This window comes from Musca autumnalis, unplaced genomic scaffold (assembly GCF_047663935.1).
Source record: "Musca autumnalis isolate F117 unplaced genomic scaffold, ASM4766393v1 scaffold_4, whole genome shotgun sequence".
Lineage (NCBI taxonomy): Eukaryota > Metazoa > Arthropoda > Insecta > Diptera > Muscidae > Musca > Musca autumnalis.
Window position 1 is genome coordinate 141374028 of NW_027411977.1, and position 18142 is coordinate 141392169.

Genomic DNA, 18142 nt, shown 5'->3' on the forward strand with positions numbered 1-18142 from the left:
TGGAAATAAAGAAGAGAAAAGAAGAAAAAATACTCATAATTTCTTTAATATTGGTCCAAATAGAAAAAATCTTTTTTTTGTAATTTTTAATACATATAATTCCCGAGCTGTAGTTATTTGATCATAAATTTAGTTAGTGTATGGGTAAAATAATTGCTAATTCATTTTCAAAATAGAAAAATGAATCAGTTTTTAAGATGCTTAAGATAAATTCCTAAATAAAACAAGAAAACAAATAATAAAAAATGTATTTTTTAATTTTTTGATTGATTTCGCTCAGAAAACCCCATATACTTTGTAGGGTCTCCGAAGAATATTTCGGAATGACAATCTTGATACATCCCCCCATCTTATGGTGGAGGGTATAAAGATTAAGGGGAATATATAAAATTGTATACCTATTCGATGAATTGCTGTAGTAATTTCAATTGCAACGTAATTAATGTGTGTAACAGTCATTTAGTCCAATTGACTTAGGCCACTTTTAAACTAAACGGTTATAATGATTCACATTTGAAAATCATCTGTTCCAAGGTATATCGAAATGTGTTTCACATGTTTTGTTTTCAGTCTAAGTTTGCCTCTCCACGAGTAGTCACATAAGACGGAGAGCTTTTTATAAGACGACGAGCAAAGAATATAGCGTAAATCAAGCAAGACAACAAAAACAAAATCTTATCATCAAAACAAAAATATTCGGCATGTATTCTGATGATGATTAGGTGGTGCTGTTCTGTTGGTCTATGAAGTAACAAATTGCGTGTATGAATTGTATTCATATCTGAATATTGGTTAATTATACCTTTTCTTTGGTATTTCGATCAGCCTGTAAGTGGATGTCAGTAGCAGTAATTTGTGTATTTCAAATAACGTGTTTTGTTTATATGTAGTTTCATTTAATTAATTAACTTAGTTGTGTGAATAGAAGAAAGTCAGATCCATCAAGTGGAAAATACAACAATTGACATCGACAAAAATGTCGTCTATATTAAAGCAGGCTCTTAAAACAGCCACAACAACAACCGGTAAATGCAATTCATTGCCTCATATTGCAATATCGGAAAATATTTGTATACGTTTCAAGTCAACAACAAGTGCCCAACCTATTCCTGCTTTGGAAACATCAACTGAATCTAATGCAATCAATAGAAAACAACAACACGCAAAGGTATTTACAATTAAAGTTTATTTTGTTAATTTTATTATTAGTAATAATTACGTACTTTAGATAGCGGCGGCCACGACATCACCTGCCTCTACGCTGACAGATACATTTGGACGTCATCATACATATTTACGTATTTCGCTGACAGAACGTTGTAATTTAAGATGTAAGTATGCTCCCTACAAAATCATTGGAAATCTATTGGAAAAGGCTTTTAAAAAAGTGTTTAAAAGTTTGATGAGAAGAAAAACGAATTTTAGTTAATTATTTCCTGCTTTTAAAGAAGTTTTCAATGAAATTCTGTGGAAAAAAATCTTGAACTGATTATAGCCTTTCGGCCAAGAAACATTTCACTTTTCCAAGGAACTATAGAATTCAGTAGGTCTATTGCAAACAAATATGTAAAAAGTATACATAAATCATTGATGTATGTATGTATATTTTTTACATATTTGTTTGGAAAACTGGAAAACTGAAATGATTCTTGGCCGAAAGGGGATAATCAGTTCAGGGCTATTAGGGAATACATTTTTAAGTATCATAGTTAAGAAGTTTTATATATTTAAAGATTTGATAAGATTTAGTAAAACTAAAAGTAGCAATCTATGAAAATATTCCCACATAAATTTGCTAAAAAAAACGCGACCGGAAGGAACTCTAGCAAAGATTTTAAAATGTATATGTAAGTCAATCAGGTGTCCGCAAACAAACTGTAAATTACACTTGACCAGATTTGTTTAGAAGAAGAAAATAGAAAAAGCCATTTAATTTGGAACACAGCTAAATTGTAATTAATTATAAAACGTTTCGTATTATAGGTAAATATTGTATGCCTGCTGAGGGTGTGACCTTGCAGCCCAAAAACAACCTCTTGACAAATGATGAAATCTTTTATTTGGCTCGTATATTTGTGGAACAAGGCGTTCGGAAAATTCGTCTAACTGGAGGTGAGCCCACAGTGCGTCGTGATATTGTGGATATTATAGGTAAGATTATATCTCAAATGTGCCCTTCTTATAAATAACATTATTAATTCATTTCCAGCAAAATTGAAAGATCTACCAAAACTGGAAAATGTTGGCATCACCACCAATGGTTTGGTATTAACCCGCCTCTTATTACCGCTACAACGTGCCGGTTTAGATGCCATTAACATTAGCTTGGATACCTTACGGCCAAAACGTTTTGAAGAAATTACCCGACGCAAGGGCTGGGAAAGAGTTATAGCCGGCATTGATTTGGCAATACAGTTGGGCTATAAGCCCAAAGTAAATTGTGTACTTATGAAAAATTTCAACGAAGATGAAATTTGTGATTTTATTGAATTCACACGAGATCGTGATGTGGATGTTCGCTTTATAGAATACATGCCATTTATGGGTAATAAATGGCAAACAGACAAATTGCTGTCATTCAGTGAAACCCTGAAAATAATACGTGAAAAATGGCCAGAATTTGAAGCTTTACCAAATGGACCAAATGATACATCGAAAGCGTTTAAAGTGCCCGGCTATAAGGGACAAGTTGGATTTATAACATCAATGACCGAACATTTCTGTGGTTCGTGTAATCGTTTGCGTCTAACAGCCGATGGTAATTTAAAAGTTTGTCTATTTGGTAACAAGGAAATTAGTTTGAGGGATGCCATCAGAAGTAAATGTTCGGAAGATGATTTGGTGGCATTAATATCGGCTGCTGTCAATAGGAAGAAAAAACAACATGCAGGTAGGTATATTAACAATCACATACATATGTATATCGAGCTATAGTCAAACTTCTCTAAGTAAATGTTGGGGATGAAAAAGTGATACGACATACCCCCTTTATTATAAGTTTTCTTTTGTTATTGTGTGGATTTTACGAACAGACTTTTAGCCTTCGGGCAATCTTAATGTAAAAAGTGACCATTGGAATGATAGGATACCCTCCTCAGCAATATATTTAGTCTCAAATATTTATGCATTTTAAAATCCACCCAATAACAAAAGGAGACATATAGTAGCCCATAGAGATACTTTGTCGCTACTTTGTGTGAAAATGCATATTTTTGGATTGTTATAATTATTCATTATAGGGACGTTCGTTATAGAGAAGTTTGGCTGTACTTAATGTGCAATAGATTCATCCATTACATGGTGCTTTAATACATTTTCTGATATAGTATAGTAGAATGGCTATAAATCATGATATACCTTCAAAAGTTACTTTAATAAAATGTCAAGGTATAACAACTACCTAGCAAAATGTTCTATGACACATTTGAATATATCTCCCATTACCAGCTGCTATTATAGCTACCACTACATAAAAATTCATTTTGAGTTGGCCCACTAGATCCAATTTGACTTTTTAGAAGCAAAATGTTAAAACATTGTATGAAGAATATTCATTAGAAAACACCTTGCGTTCGCCCCTGGCTCCCATATACATTTCGGTCGATTTCATGTATTTGATGCAATGACGATATGTATGTCCAATTACAATGAAATTTGGAAAGTGTTACGGAATTTTGTTAAGAAATTAATTTGGCAAATATGTATATGTTTTAGATTTTTTATTTGTATTTATATTCTAGATTTTTTTTTTCATTTGATGGACCAAACACGCTACATCTGTAGAATTTTTGTGAGATTTAAGAAATAAGTTTTCAAATTATATTGAAATCGGTCCAAATTTGGATATAAGTTCCATATATATATTTTGGGTCGATTATATACAGATATTTGCGCATCAAACACTATTTCTAAGCTCGCCAACTTATTTGGAAAACAGTTCAGATATGTTGCTCTCATATACATACATATATTTTTGTCCGATTTTATCAATTTGATGCACGAAAAGCACCATGTATATCTAATTCTGACGAAACTTGAAACATTTGACGGAATTTGGACTAGAAATAAGTTTGTCAAATTATTTTGAAAACTGTCGGATTTAGATATAGCTTCCGTATACATATATTTTCGACCGATTTCATGTATTTGTCTCCCCCAATAAAAAATCGGACAGACATTTTGATGAAATAGGGAAAATTTGACGGAATTTGGTGAAAAAATCGTCAAATTATATTGTAGGGTATCATATAGTCGGCCCTGCCCGACTTTCATCCTTTCCATACTTGGTTTTTTGTCATGAAATTTTCAATCAAATCATTTTCATGGCATTTTGCAAAAATTCTATGGCTCCGCATTGTCCCCATTTTGGAATTAGAATAAATTTTAATATAATTTATAAATTTCAGCGAAATTTTTATCTGTAAAACGGAGATGATTCATTTTAAAAAAAATTTATAATCTGCATAAATCTGACCTATGAAGACCTGAATCATGAAATCATTAATATGTTTTGCTATGGCATTGAAGTATTGCGGATTTATAAATATGAATTTATTTCTTTATTGTTAATTGTATCAAGTAGGCATCATTTGAATACGCAATTACCCAGCGAAATAATTTGGAACTAATTCATGATGAAGTAAATCTTCCACTACTCTCTTTTGAAGCAATCTACATAGAGTTGTGATAGAAGTATGCTATATATTTTCTGCAAAGACTCCGGATATTCTAGATTTGCTGCGGTCTTGAGATTAGGGGTTAAATTGTCTTTTTCTTCTTTCTTAAAAAAACTCAGTTTTATAACAAATCCCAAAATTAGTAAATGTATTACTGCACCATTTTATTATCAGGGCAATCATGAATAAAAATTCCGTGCGGAATTCCTTCCCGTTCCCCAATTTCACAATTTTTTATTTCCATTCCATTTTCCAAAAGGGATTGTTTTTGTCAATTCTGTGAGAATATTCCAATAAAGTGTTTCTAGTAATTTTCAACGTATTAAAATATTGAATTTCACTTTTTAAAATTATTTTGCATGCGGGAAATTCTGAGGGAAATATTCATGACTGCCCTGTATTATTCTTTTTTCACAATCATTCATTGGAAGATTTTTATATTTGCTTGGTAAGTTAATAATTATTACTACTAAATATTATAGGCATGTTGAATTTATCACAAATGGAAAATCGTCCAATGATTTTGATTGGTGGATAGCCCTTGCCAAAAGGTGGGTAACTAAATGAATAGTTTTATGCTAATCAAAATATTTCTATATTTTCCATTCTCTTTTAAATAGATCACCATCAAATTCCCCACTACCACTCAGACAACTTTATATCCCAAAAATATACGAAAACTTCAACATTCGCACATTTGTTAAGCACAAATTTTCAAAAATTTTCACAAACACGCTTATTTAGTTCAGATACCAAACAATTAACTCATGTCGATGGAACAGGTAAAGCATCTATGGTAGATGTGTCGGAAAAACCTAACACCACCAGGACTGCAGTTGCCAGAGCTAGTATATATGTTGGATCTGAGGTAGCTCAATTGATTCACTCGAATAACTTAAAGAAGGGTGATGTTCTAAGCGTTTCTCAATTGGCCGGAATAATTGCAGCAAAGAAAACATCAGATCTTATTCCTTTGTGTCACAACATTACAATTTCATCGGTCAAAGTTAATGCTGTGTTAGATTTGGATAATCAAATGGTTACCCTGGAGGCTAATGTACGTTGTAATGGTCAGACGGGTGTTGAAATGGAAGCTTTGACTGCTGTCTCTGTAGCTGCTCTAACTGTGTATGATATGTGTAAAGCTGTTACACATGACATGATAATAAAAGACATTCATCTGGTATCGAAATCTGGTGGACAAAGAGGAGATTTTAAGCGAAAATAATTGGATTAATCATTGTATATATTAGATAGAAAATATGAATACATATGTATATATATGTACATGTAGTAGTAAAGAAATTCAAGACAAAGCAATAACAAAATAACTTGTTAGTGGTAAGTTATGGTTTAGAACAAAATCATATATGTATGTATGTGAGACATTGATTATTGTATACAAGTTGTTTTTTTATTAGTTAACTAAAATGCATAATATATTTTGTTAATAAAGTATACACATAAAAACAATGAAAAGTGGATTTACCATTAATATATATTTTCTCAATATTTGAAATAGTGGCTGACTTCCAACAAAGTTCTTCTAAATTTATAACTAAGGTCTTAAATTGCTGATGAATTGACTGGCAAGTCCATACATTTTCAGATTTAGTAGTAAAATACCGAAAACAACTTGGAATCTAAAATAAAATTTTGGGGGTTATATATTTTTCTCACACTCTCCTATAAGTTGAAACGCCAGAGAGACAAAACTCACGGGCTTTATAATAAAGTTTTGAGTTTTTTATTTGTCCATTGAAGAGTGTCTGAATACCCCTAACAAAAGCCGACTACATTCAGTAAATTACAAACATAAACAACAACTGATAAAAAAATATCATAGCAATCCGGGTGGTGCATATAATTTCCATAATTCCACACGACACCTTTACAAAAATTTATTGATTTGCAGGTATCATGGGTTTGAAGTCGCTATGTACGCACGAATACCTTATTCATAAACAAAACAATTCATATATTGAAACAGTCCCTATGTCAGCCGATGTGTCTATGTAACCTCCACAATTAGAATCTGACTGATCTGGCATTCGATTGTACTTAAGAGTAAATTTGTGGAACCGGTAAACAAAATTTAGAATTCCCTTCTTAATTAGTAGCTTCCGTACGTGATACATCATTTAAGATTGATTGAAGGTTTCAAGGAAACTGTGAAGATTGCCAACGGCCACCTGATAGCCTAAGATCCATCCAAGATGTTCGATTTCGTCAAAGCTTGTTTTCAACATCAAAAATTCTAACCTCCCAAATGATACTAACTTTCATAGAATTCCAAGGTAAAAATCCATATAAGTATGTAAAAATCCAAGATAAAAATAAGATTGCAGCAAGTCGTAGTCCTCTCTCTCCTATGTACCTGCAGACGTCTTCCATTGAATGTTTCGATGTATACTAACATCAATCGTACTAACTATTCCACTAGTAAACCTATTAACAAAATATGTTCCGATTTTAACTCCCTTTATTGTAATATTGACTTTTGCATGAATATTGAAGTTATAAAGTCGAATATAATTTCTAATTGAAATAAATAATTTTATTTACTGTAATTAGTCATAATATTGTTTAACTGGCTGAAGAACTTTCTGTATCTGGTATTCTACCTGCACATATGGCCTCGTCATGATTCGGATTATGGTGTGTACGCGATCGCTACGATATGGGAGGTCTCCCCTCCCTCGGTCAGCAGAAGCGTGTAAGTGTGGCATTGGAAACATTCGAAAAACAAAACAAGAAGTGCGCTGGTAATTATACGAAGATCTCTGTAACAAGCTCTGATATACCCAGCTTTTCAGTTGTTTATTCTTCTTTCACTTCTTCAGGAAAGAGTCACCGATTTCAACTGCACTATTACATAAAAAACTACTACTCTTTCATCAATCCCACGGCAGCGGGTTCTTTGTACCAGATTGACCCGAAACCAAAAGCGTTTCGGCCATCGGATATTACGATTCGAATGCAAATTCGTTCGAACAACTACCAACATTTTGTCTTTTGAAAAACATTTGCTTCATTTGTGTTTTCATTCATACAATATTTTCTACATATATATTATGTATATACATATATAATTGCCATATATTTAAAATGGCTTTGCACTAGTGAATTATATAGTAAGCGTTTTGTTTTAATATTAAACTTATTTCTGAACTTTCGTAGAATTCCAATAGCAGCAGCAATTTTCGTACGTAATGAATCCATGTGTACAGTCCACGTCAGATCGTTTTGCATATTTCACAGCCTGACTTTTAGATATATTTTTCCTCCTATGTTGTTTTTTCAAAATAGTCTGGCTTAATCCCATTGTTGTTGTTTTAATATTTTAAAACAACTATTTTATGATAACATAAAATTGGAGTCAATTTCTGCACATCGAGGTCTAAAACTTATTATTTTTGTCTTATTGGGATTGATTACTAGTTTTATAATGCTGCAGTATTCCATTAAAACTTCTGCATCATGTTCGATTTGGACCTTTATATAATCCGCATACATAAATAATCTCACATATTGATTTGATATATCGTTGAGAAATATAGTAAACAATGATACTCTTTTGATACTTGATACTCTTTTTAGATAATTTATGTTTATATTATTTTTTATTAGCAAAACTTAAACCACTATAAATAAGACGAATAGAGAGTATTGTGTATAGTTTTCTTTTAAATTACTGGTGAGGCATGAGGATGTTTTTGGTTTTTATTTCCACTAATAATACAATTAACACATTAGTTCGTTTAAATATAAACTTACAAGGCCAGAAAGAAAAATACAAATGAAATTCTAATAATGTTAGTTACGTTTTAATAAACGCTGCTTAAATTGCAAACTTGACATCGGTAACATCATTCCGTTATACATATGCCTGCCATATACGCTGCTTTCTATTCGTTGTTATGGAATAATGCTATCGTTAGAGATGATGAAATACACAACACAAACTATTGAGTGTTACTTAAGAATGGACGAAGACATCCAGGCCTTCCTTCTCTTGTCTCCTATTGTATTAGTTAATGTTTGTCGACCAAATACACATTCAATGAGTGGATTTTTTTTTTCAATTGGATACTAAAACGTTGCGATTTTCCGATTTTTCTTCGCCTTGAGATTTTTGTGCTTCTCCGGCCATCTGTTCACCTCGTATTCTGATGTTGTGTTCTTCTTTAAACTTATTGATTTGCTGTCCCTTCTTGGTCAAATCATCGGTGACTAATGTTATGGTCTTCTCAATGAAATCTTTGTTTTCGACTAGTTGAGGTAAAACTTCTTTGACAGTTCTCTCACATAGGACACCGCCAATTAGACGGAAACATTTACGATCTGGATCCACTGTTTTAAGTGTATCTATCACAGTCCTAAAAAGGCAATTGGCAATTATCGCAAGGATTTCATTAGCAGTTTAATTGAGGTTATGTTTACAACAACTACTCACTTATGTTCTTTAAGATCCATTTCCAGTGTGTTTAGGTTGTTGACCAAGTTTCTTTGCTCATTGCGAAGCTGTTGAAACTCGGCAATGATCTTCTCGTTCATTTTGGAATCCTTAACTTGTTCGCCACTCATTGTATTTCCAGAAATTATAACAGATGGACCGACCTAACTTGGGAGCAAACAGACTGATTGGGATTCTCAAATTGAATGTATTTTCTATGTTCCTCATCTCCTCTTTTCTTAGGTCTTCTCTCATGCCATTTATTTCTTTCTTTCTCTTTTTAAGTTGGTTCATTATGAGTTTCCTCTTTCGTTAATATTCAGTTCACACGGCGTAAGACGGTAGTTCGTTGTTCTCTATTTGTTGTTATAGTATGTTTACATTTACGAAATCCACTCGATTTCAACTGTCAATTTCATTGATTAAACGTCAAATGAAATCCAATGGATTTCAGATGAGTTTTCATTTGACTTATACGCAAAGGAATTGACAGTTGAAATCAAGTGGATTTCATAAATGTAAACTAAGCATTAGACCCCAAATTACAAATTAATTACGTAATTTTTTATAAAAATTTTGACGTTTGTGTACATTGTTCAGTTTAAATGCGCTTTTGAGTATTATGCGAAACAATTTGGAAAAAAATATTGAATTGCATGATAAAATTCCAAAATCATTTGAAGGAACGTCAAAAAACTGGAATATATGTCAAAGCTAATCAGAAGCCTGCCAAAATTTAAGTTGTATATTTTAATATATTAAGCAAAATAATATAATTATTTCAAAATTATACAAACAAAATGTATCAGCCGATGGCCTTTGTTGCTAGTGCTCTAAAGGCATGTGTAGATAAGCTGCCTCGCCTGGCTGCCTTGCTTTCCCGCTTCATTTCTGACATAACATAAAATAAAAGAGTAAAGAAAGCCGAGCAATTTCGAACTAGGTTGCCGCTTTTCTTCCTTATTCTTTTATTTTTGTTATGAAAGAAATGAAGCAGGAATGCAAGGCAACCGGGCGAGGCAGCTTATGTACCCAGGCCTTAAAGGCCTGCCTCGCCTGCTTACCTTGCTTGCTTCTGATAAAAGAATAAAAAAGAAAAGGGCAACCCAGTCCGGAATTTGCTCGGCCTTCTTTATTCTTTTATTTTTATTATGTCAGAAATGAAGTAGGAAAGCAAGGCAACCGGGCGAAGTAGCTTATGTACGCAGGCCTTAACTTCTTGTATATTAGTCTTATATTTACTACTAGCATGTGCCCGCTACTTCGTTAGTGGAAGTGACACAATTATAAAGAAAATCTCAACATTAAAACTATTTTTTTAATAGAAATTATTTTTGTTATTGCTGACCGATTTCTGAATTTAATATCCTAATTTTGTCTTCCACAGCAACTCATATGTTCAACAAACCAAACATTATTGAAAGAATTTTTGTTTTAATTTGAAAATGAAAATCAAAATTTTTACAAATTCATCGTTCGTAATCATTTTTTGTCTAAATGGATTTTAACGAAAGAAAATCTTTTGTGCGACACCTGTTATGCGAAAACAAAATTATTAAAGAGACGTAAATCAGGAACGGTTGGTAGCTATACCATTATCACCAACTGTGACATCTGTTGCAATGGAAAATAACAACCTTCATTGTCTTTCCAATATATATTGGGCTACGATAAAATAAATGCGCCTAGAAGTAAACTACAAAATTTGAAATTGTTTGTGATATTTTACGGTATTAAGAAATTATAGCATTTAATTTGACAAATGTGTTGCGAACTAAATACATAAGTAAGTAATAACAGTGAATAATAAGGATTTTTGTTATTGTAATTTTTTGTGGTTCCAGGACGAATTTTGCAAAACCCGGCCTTATCTCGCACATTTGCACCAACAGTGACCTACTGGTAAAATTTCAAGCTCCTAGTTTTAGCCGTTTTAGCTGGGCGTTGATGATGAGCCAGTCAGTCTGTCATTTATCACCAAACTCAAATATATAATAGATAAACATAATTATGAATATTGTTACGGAATTAGATTTAACTAATCTCCGTGTAGGCGTTGTTTTATTCCCAGATACGATTTGTACCAAATAAAACAGGGTTCGTTTCAGATTACGTTTCTACAATGCTTTATTTACTTTAGCTTTGTTCCTTTACTTTTTTAATGGTAAGGTGGTAAAAGAGAAAAGTGTCAAAATTGCTCTTCATGAACATTTTTACCAGAAAAGTAAAGGAACGGAAAATTGTAGATCTGGCAGCAATGTCAAAAAGAAACATAAAATATCAATTTTCGTCTTTTATTTCACAGTTTTTAATTTAGTTTTGTCAGCGTTCGACTTTTTCTTCTGTTTTTCGTCCAGTTTCGTCGTTAATCGTCAAACAAAAGTCGAAAAATCAATTCTGTCATTTTTTACCTGCAGAAATTTTGCTGGTAGCCTGTGGTAGAAGAGAAAGCCATTTCCGCTCTCTCTCCACTCTCACTCTCTTAAAAATTGCTTCCAGTTTTGCCACTTTTCGGGGTTAAGGAACGCTTTGCAGGTTAAAAATGGTAACAAATGGTAGAAATGGTAACCTCAGGTAAGTAAAGGAACACAGCTTTTATAAATGCCGATAGCTGCGCCATTTATTCTAAACAACGCACGAAAACACCATACTATTATACGCAACCCTGTTTTTTTGTCATAAACTACGGAAAAAAGCTACTGTTTTATGTTGTTGTTGTATGATAGAGAAAACAAAAATACTTCAACAATAAGAAAAGTGAAAATAAATGTTTAAAATAACTTGCAAAAATTATGTTTTTTTGTTTTTGAATTAAGTCATATTGACAAACATTTGTGTTTTTTTTTGCGTTCACACTAGCATACAATTTCATATGACCACAAAATAAAAATCACGCAAATAACACAATTTATATTTGGTGTGTTCGTTTACTCAACAATTTGTACAAATGTGTACAAGTTCAGTAACTTTTTGTAATCGACTAAGGTCTTTTGCATTGTACTGTAGAGTAAACGAACAACATCCAGTAACAATTTGTACAAATTTTGAGTAAACGAACACACATATTGTTAAAAACTTTAATTGTACTCACATTTTCGTTTTCTTTAACTATTTCCTTCATTTTTGGTAAAATTGTTTTCTTCTAACAATTAATTTCTCAACTGCATACGAAAATACATGGCCGAATAGAGCCCTCCCTAAATGAAAAATGTACATATGAGTTGCCACATCATTTTGATAGATAAAAATTTTCATAGTGGTCACACTATAGCTTTGTTCCTTTACTTTTTTAATGGTAAAAGTGGTAAAAGAGAAAAGTGTCAAAATTTCTCAAAATTGCTCTCTCATGAACATTTTTACCAGAAAAGTAAAGGAACAGAAAAATGGTAGATCTGGTAGCAATGTCAAAAAGAAACATAAAAAATCAATTTTCGTCTTTTATTTCACAGTTTTTAATTTAGTTTTGTCAGCGTTCGACTTCTGTATTTCGTCCATTTTTTTCTTCATTGTGAAATAATCGTCAAACAAAAGTCGAAAAATCAGTTCTACCATTTTTTACCTGCAGAAATTTTGCTGGTAGCCTGTGGTAGAAGAGAAAGGCATATGTGCTCTCTCACTCTCTTAAAAATTGCTGCCAGTTTTACTACTTTTTTGGGTTAAGGAACGCTTTGCAGGTTAAAAATGGTAACAAATGGCAAAAATGTTAACCTCAGGTAGATAGTGTAAACACCCCTTATGTCATGTTCACACGAGCGTTGAAGTACGTTGTTTGCCTCTCGAAATACGTACACGAATTAACCCGTTTCCACGACCCCATTCGTAATTAAGAGAAACATAATTTATTTTTCCTTACTTCTTGTTTCCTCGTTTTCATAATAATTTGAACACATAACATAACACGTGTAGCATATTAAATGAGCGGGAAAACACTATTTTCTACGAATGTATATTTTACATTTAATTGCACACTTTTCATTCATATTTTCCAATAATGCCAAGTTTACACTTGCGCTCTAAAATCCACTGGATTTCACGAAATCCTGAAATACACCCCGGTGTTTACACTTATTTTTTTGTTGATTTCAAACATATCACACTAATCAAGGTAGATGCATAGGCGCAGCTGATCGAACATGAATTTTCAAAACAAGTTTTTGTAAATTGAATTAGACATCAAAAATACAAGACGATATAGAACTTTACAACTTTATTTCGAAAATTATCGTAAACTTATCTATATATCGTATTAATTGTGTATAGCACTAACAAATGAAAATATAAAAAATGATTTTATCGTTGAGACATCATAATAATAAATTTTGATAGATAAAAGTTGTGTTCAGAATATTACTACTTGCAGCAGTTTTCCCGTTTAGTGCTAAAAATGCGTTACCGTACTAAGAAATCTAGCAAGACTTGCACTACTCTTTAAACCAAAAAAAGCGCCGAATAACACCCTATTCTCCTGTTTTCTGCCATACAATTTTGGCATAGTAGAAACTAGCAACATGTTCATTATCATCTAAATACGATAGCTGATACGTTGATTTTGACATTTTTACTGGAGTTTCTGCAATTTCTGCCATTTTTCCGTTCTAGTATTTTTTTTAGAAATTTGTATGGGGAAGCAATTTTTGACAATTCGCTCTTTTTTTCCAACATTACCAATAAAAAAGTACGGGACACAATGAAAAATAGCATTGTAACAAAGTACTTTAATATTTTTTCACATTATTTACAAATTTTGATACTAAAATTTTTTTGTTGCAGCAATTGACCATCTACCTTGTTTATTGTGATACGTGAAAAGTGTTGCAACTTTTGGTACTTTTTCAGTCACAAACAGGGTCGTATATCATGTGTACTGTGATTTCGATGTTGATTTCGCTGAAATCACGAAATGAGATGATTTCATTTTTGTATGCGAAATCATGATAAATTTTGCCTGATTCCGCGCGAAATCACGAAACGCCTTCGAAATCACGAAAAGACGCCGAATGTAAACCAAACATAATTCTGAAAATTTTGGTATTTTCTGTCCATTTTTATATGTTTCTACCCAGCAAAAAGTTTGGAAGTAGTGCAATGCAAAGTTATGATTTCAATACATCTTTCGATGCAGTCCACACGGAGTTATGAAAAATGCACTCCGCTCGATATATTTTAGAAGTACGCGCTTATAGATCCCTAGCCTAGCAAGCCGATTTTTTTAACCCTACAGTCGCAGTCTTTTTTTCTGAACACATGAAAGAGTGTCTAAAATTTTTTAACTTTGTTTAAAAAAATAAAGAAATACAAACTAAAAATACAACCATTGCTGTAATTTACGAGACGCAAATTTTTTTTGAAGTGGAGTTAGAGTTTTTTTGGAAATCTGAACTGGAGTTGGAGGAAAAATTAAAAAAACATTTGGGTGATGAAGCAATATCAGTTGCGGTGTCACAAAAAGCAGAGCAGAGGAAGTAAATTCAGTTATGATCAAATTTAATGGAGAGTTTTTATAATTTGTATTATGACTGGTTTACATTACGAAATCGAGTCGATTTCAAACTGTCAATTCCTTTGCTCAAACGTCAAATGAAATCGAATTGATTGCATTTGAGTTTTCATTTGAAGTATACGCAAATTGACAGTTTGAAATCGACTCGATTTCGTAATGTAAACCAACTATTAGTGTAATAAAGTTAATATTCTTGTTTACACGAATAAGCAATGTATTTTATTTATTTTAGGATATTTGCAATGGCTTGAATTTTACAGTATATTTAGACTGCATTTAAATTCAATCTAAAACACTACATCAAAGGCTGTGATTTGGATCGAAAATGGAGTACATCCTACCTGTGTGCCGTGGAAGCAAAATGGAGTGCATCCTGCGCGCTCTCTTGTAAAATTCATAGGTGAATTCTTACTAGGCGTTTACACCAGACAGTTTGTCTTCCAATACAACTCTGATTTACAAACACATACATACATTTGTCGTTTGTCTCCCAGCTGTCCATCATTTTTTCACAGACAGTAAGGAAGACAAATTTTTGGCATTTTGTAAAAATAAGTGAGATAATAATTGAGATGTGTTGAAAACAAAAGAACATGAACAAAAACAAAATATGTGAACGGAAAACAAAAAGATGTCGATGATTTTCATTCAAAATTTTACAACTGTTTTTGCAGTTGTCGGGACGCCTACGTCACACAGGCAAGTTGTGGGATTTTGACAACCAATACATGAAGTCAACTGTCCTGTCATTTGTAAACGCATGGATAGGAAAAGATGTACTCCAGCGGCAATTGTTCTAGTGATTTAACTGCATCCGCGGATGCAAACTTTTTAGTGGGTTGTTATCATTTTTAACCTGCAAAGCGTTCCTTAACCCCGAAAAGTGGCAAAACTGGAAGCAATTTTTTAAGAGAGTGAGAGACGAGAGAGAGCGAAAATGACTTTCTATTCTACCACAGGCCACCAGCAAAATTTCTGCAGGTAAAAAATGGCAGAACTGATTTTTCGACTTTTGTTTGACGATTATTTCGCAATGAAAAAGAAAATGGAAGAAAAAGTCGAACGCTGACAAAACTAAATTAAAAACTGTGAAATAAAAGACGAAAATTGATTTTTTTATGTTTCTTTTTGACATTGCTGCCAGACCTACCATTTTTCCGTTCCTTTACTTTTGTGGTAAAAATGTTCATGAGAGAGCAATTTTGACACTTTTCTCTTTTACCACCCTTACCATTAAAAAAGAAAAGAAACAAAGCTATTACAAAAAAAGTTGCTTTGTTGTAGCAATTCGCGATGCATCTACCTTTGTAATTGTACCATGGGTAAGGCTTTCCATGGTACAATTGTACCATGAGGCTTTCCATACGTGTGACCAGATAACAGTCTGTTAATCAACTTTATGTTTCCAGGTGATATCGATGATGTTGCCTGGGTGGCTCGGGAAAGAAATGGTAGAAGTAAGTACGTTTTGTGGTAGATATTTCTTTATATTTTATTACCCACTCATTACATAGGTGTTCATATATAGCTGCATAGGCATCTTTGACAGGTAGCTAGCTTCGCATATTGATCTGCTCTTTCATTGGCTGGTATTCCAATATGTGACGGAGTCCATATAAATGTTAGGGTGACATTGCTGAGGAGTTGACTTTGTTGCTAATTGTATTTGCCAAGTAGTGTTTTTTCATTGGAGTTAATTTTTTAATAAATAAAAAAATATTTTTTATATTCGTAGCTATTTTTCTTCCCTACAGTTGAAAAAATGTATTAAATGCAAGTTTTGGGCGTTCTGTGTCACCTAGAGCTGGGAAACCATCGATATTCTCAACATTAGATATTTTCGATATAATGTTTTAAAATATCGATTGCTATCGATATTATCGTTAAGTTGTCAACGCCATTAATTTGGAGATGAAAATAGCGGAAATGTCAATGATTTTCTTGAAATTATGCAAAGTAGTTCACATATATGTAAAGGAAAATAAACAACTGCTTTTATTTTATTTATTTATTTATTTTATTTCATTATTCGTAATACAGAAGCCTTCGTGGCCAGATAATGTATTACATAGTAAATAAACCTGATAACGTAACTAAATTAATCTCACGATTAGTGGTATCGGCTCCCCAGCCATATTTCCTTTACAGACTATATTTTGTATTATAGCATAAATGGTCCATTAGCAACAGATGCATTAAAATTACATAAATAAATAATAGAAAATCCTAGTTTGAGGAAAAGTGGCGACACAATTTCAAACGAAAAGCATTATTAGTATGCGAAAAAACACGTAATGTAATAGGAAGATAGTTCCAAGACCTTGCAATGCGTACAACAAAAGAATTTTCATAATAAGAGTTATGAATCAGAGGAATATTAATTTGTATATTCCTAATTGAGTGAAGAAACGTAAATAAATTACACAACGAATGAGGCGAACCGGATTTAATAGTTTTGTAAAAAAACAAAATATTCCTCAAGTCTACATATCTACTAAACGAAGAGCCTAGAAATCTTAATACAAACCCAGATATATGCTCCCGAATTCGAACATTGTAGACAAATCTTACTATTGTGTTCAGAATGTGCTGTAATTTAGTAAGATTCTGCTCAGTTGTACCAGATATGATCTCAAGTGCGTATAATACATGTGGCATTAAAAGTGCATGGGCAAGTTTAACCCTTACCCGTAAGGGCAAGTAAATACCCGTAGTGTACAATCTCCGTAGAATAAGATATATTTTACTTTGCAAACTGTCGATATGGAAACCGAAATCTAATTTGTTGTCCATAATGACACCTAAACATTTATGCCTATCAACAATATCCACTCTTGAATTCCCTATCATAACGCTAATATCATATGAATGAGAACCAAATATAATGGCTTTTGTTTTCGAAGGGTTTATATGTAATGAGTTTCGATTTGTCCATCTCAATATATCAGACAAGCAACAATTTATATTTCTTTCTAAATAGCCCGTATCATCCAGCTCCGAGTGAAAAACCAGCATTACATCATCAGCAAAAATAAATAAAGAGCACACATTAGGATTGATGCATTCTGATAAATCATTAACATAGAGAGTGAAGAGTAAGGGACCCAGGACTGAACCTTGAGGAACACCAGAAGCAAGGGTTACAGTGCTAGAACAGACACCATCCATCTCAACAAATTGAGATCTACCAACAACAAACGACATTATCAACCTACAGGCCGAAAAAGAGAAGTTGAAGTTATTTTTTAGTTTCTTTATTAAAATATTATAAGAAATCGAGTTGAAAGCCTTGGAAATATCTAAAGAAACTAGTGTACTAGCTCTTTTACTATTTAGGTGTTGTCTAATAGATTCAGTCAAATGCAGAAGAAGTGATGTCGTACTATGGCCAGTGCGAAATGCATGTTGTCCTTCAAATATTTTTGTCCTAGTATGCATCAGAATCTGATCCTTCAAAAGATGCTCACATATTTTTGACAAAACTGGAAGCACGGAAATTGGCCTCAAGTC

At 32.7% G+C, this 18142-nt stretch overlaps 2 protein-coding genes and 1 long non-coding RNA gene across 8 annotated transcripts; 2 read left to right on the top strand and 1 right to left on the bottom strand.

Annotated features, from left to right (window-relative positions):
- Positions 1 to 546: 546 nt before the first annotated feature.
- On the top strand, positions 547 to 6149 carry Mocs1 (Molybdenum cofactor synthesis 1). 5 transcript variants are annotated; one of them, XM_073983156.1, is made up of 7 exons: positions 547 to 828; positions 891 to 1168; positions 1229 to 1331; positions 1984 to 2151; positions 2210 to 2890; positions 5159 to 5227; positions 5297 to 6149. In XM_073983156.1, exons 2-6 carry the CDS (start codon positions 977 to 979, stop codon positions 5212 to 5214), a joined length of 1200 nt encoding a protein of 399 aa, XP_073839257.1. In that variant the 5' UTR covers positions 547 to 828; positions 891 to 976; the 3' UTR covers positions 5215 to 5227; positions 5297 to 6149. The 5 variants fall into 5 exon arrangements, with proteins under 5 accessions (XP_073839257.1, XP_073839254.1, XP_073839259.1 ...); XM_073983158.1 differs by having other exon boundaries at positions 571 to 828; positions 914 to 1168; XM_073983153.1 differs by lacking the exon at positions 5159 to 5227 and having other exon boundaries at positions 563 to 828.
- A 2102-nt stretch (positions 6150 to 8251) lies between these two features.
- On the bottom strand, positions 8252 to 16269 carry Pfdn2 (prefoldin 2). Of its 2 annotated transcripts, XM_073983169.1 has the most exons (5): positions 16132 to 16269; positions 15936 to 16060; positions 12224 to 12329; positions 9133 to 9488; positions 8252 to 9055 (listed from the first exon to the last, which is right to left on the bottom strand). In XM_073983169.1, the coding sequence occupies exons 4-5, from the start codon at positions 9261 to 9263 to the stop codon at positions 8758 to 8760; spliced, it is 429 nt and encodes a 142-aa protein (XP_073839270.1). In that variant the 5' UTR covers positions 9264 to 9488; positions 12224 to 12329; positions 15936 to 16060; positions 16132 to 16269; the 3' UTR covers positions 8252 to 8757. The 2 variants fall into 2 exon arrangements, with proteins under 2 accessions (XP_073839270.1, XP_073839271.1); XM_073983170.1 differs by lacking the exons at positions 12224 to 12329; positions 15936 to 16060; positions 16132 to 16269 and having other exon boundaries at positions 9133 to 11017.
- LOC141402265 (uncharacterized) lies at positions 14850 to 16358 on the top strand. Its single transcript, XR_012412576.1, has 2 exons — positions 14850 to 15954; positions 16042 to 16358. It is a non-coding gene; the product is annotated as an uncharacterized lncRNA (long non-coding RNA).
- Positions 16359 to 18142: the final 1784 nt, after the last annotated feature.

Bases quoted from the DNA above. Each gene is read 5' to 3' on its own strand.
- Mocs1 (XM_073983153.1), top strand. From the start codon at position 977: ATGTCGTCTATATTAAAGCAGGCTCTTAAAACAGCCACAACAACAACC. The intron at 1,169-1,228 runs GTATTTACAATT...TACGTACTTTAG, and splicing joins GAAAACAACAACACGCAAAG to ATAGCGGCGGCCACGACATC. The intron at 2,891-5,296 runs GTAGGTATATTA...TCTTTTAAATAG, and splicing joins GAAGAAAAAACAACATGCAG to ATCACCATCAAATTCCCCAC.
- Pfdn2 (XM_073983169.1), bottom strand. From the start codon at position 9,263: ATGAGTGGCGAACAAGTTAAGGATTCCAAAATGAACGAGAAGATCATT. The intron at 9,056-9,132 runs GTGAGTAGTTGT...TTGCCTTTTTAG, and splicing joins ATGGATCTTAAAGAACATAA to GACTGTGATAGATACACTTA.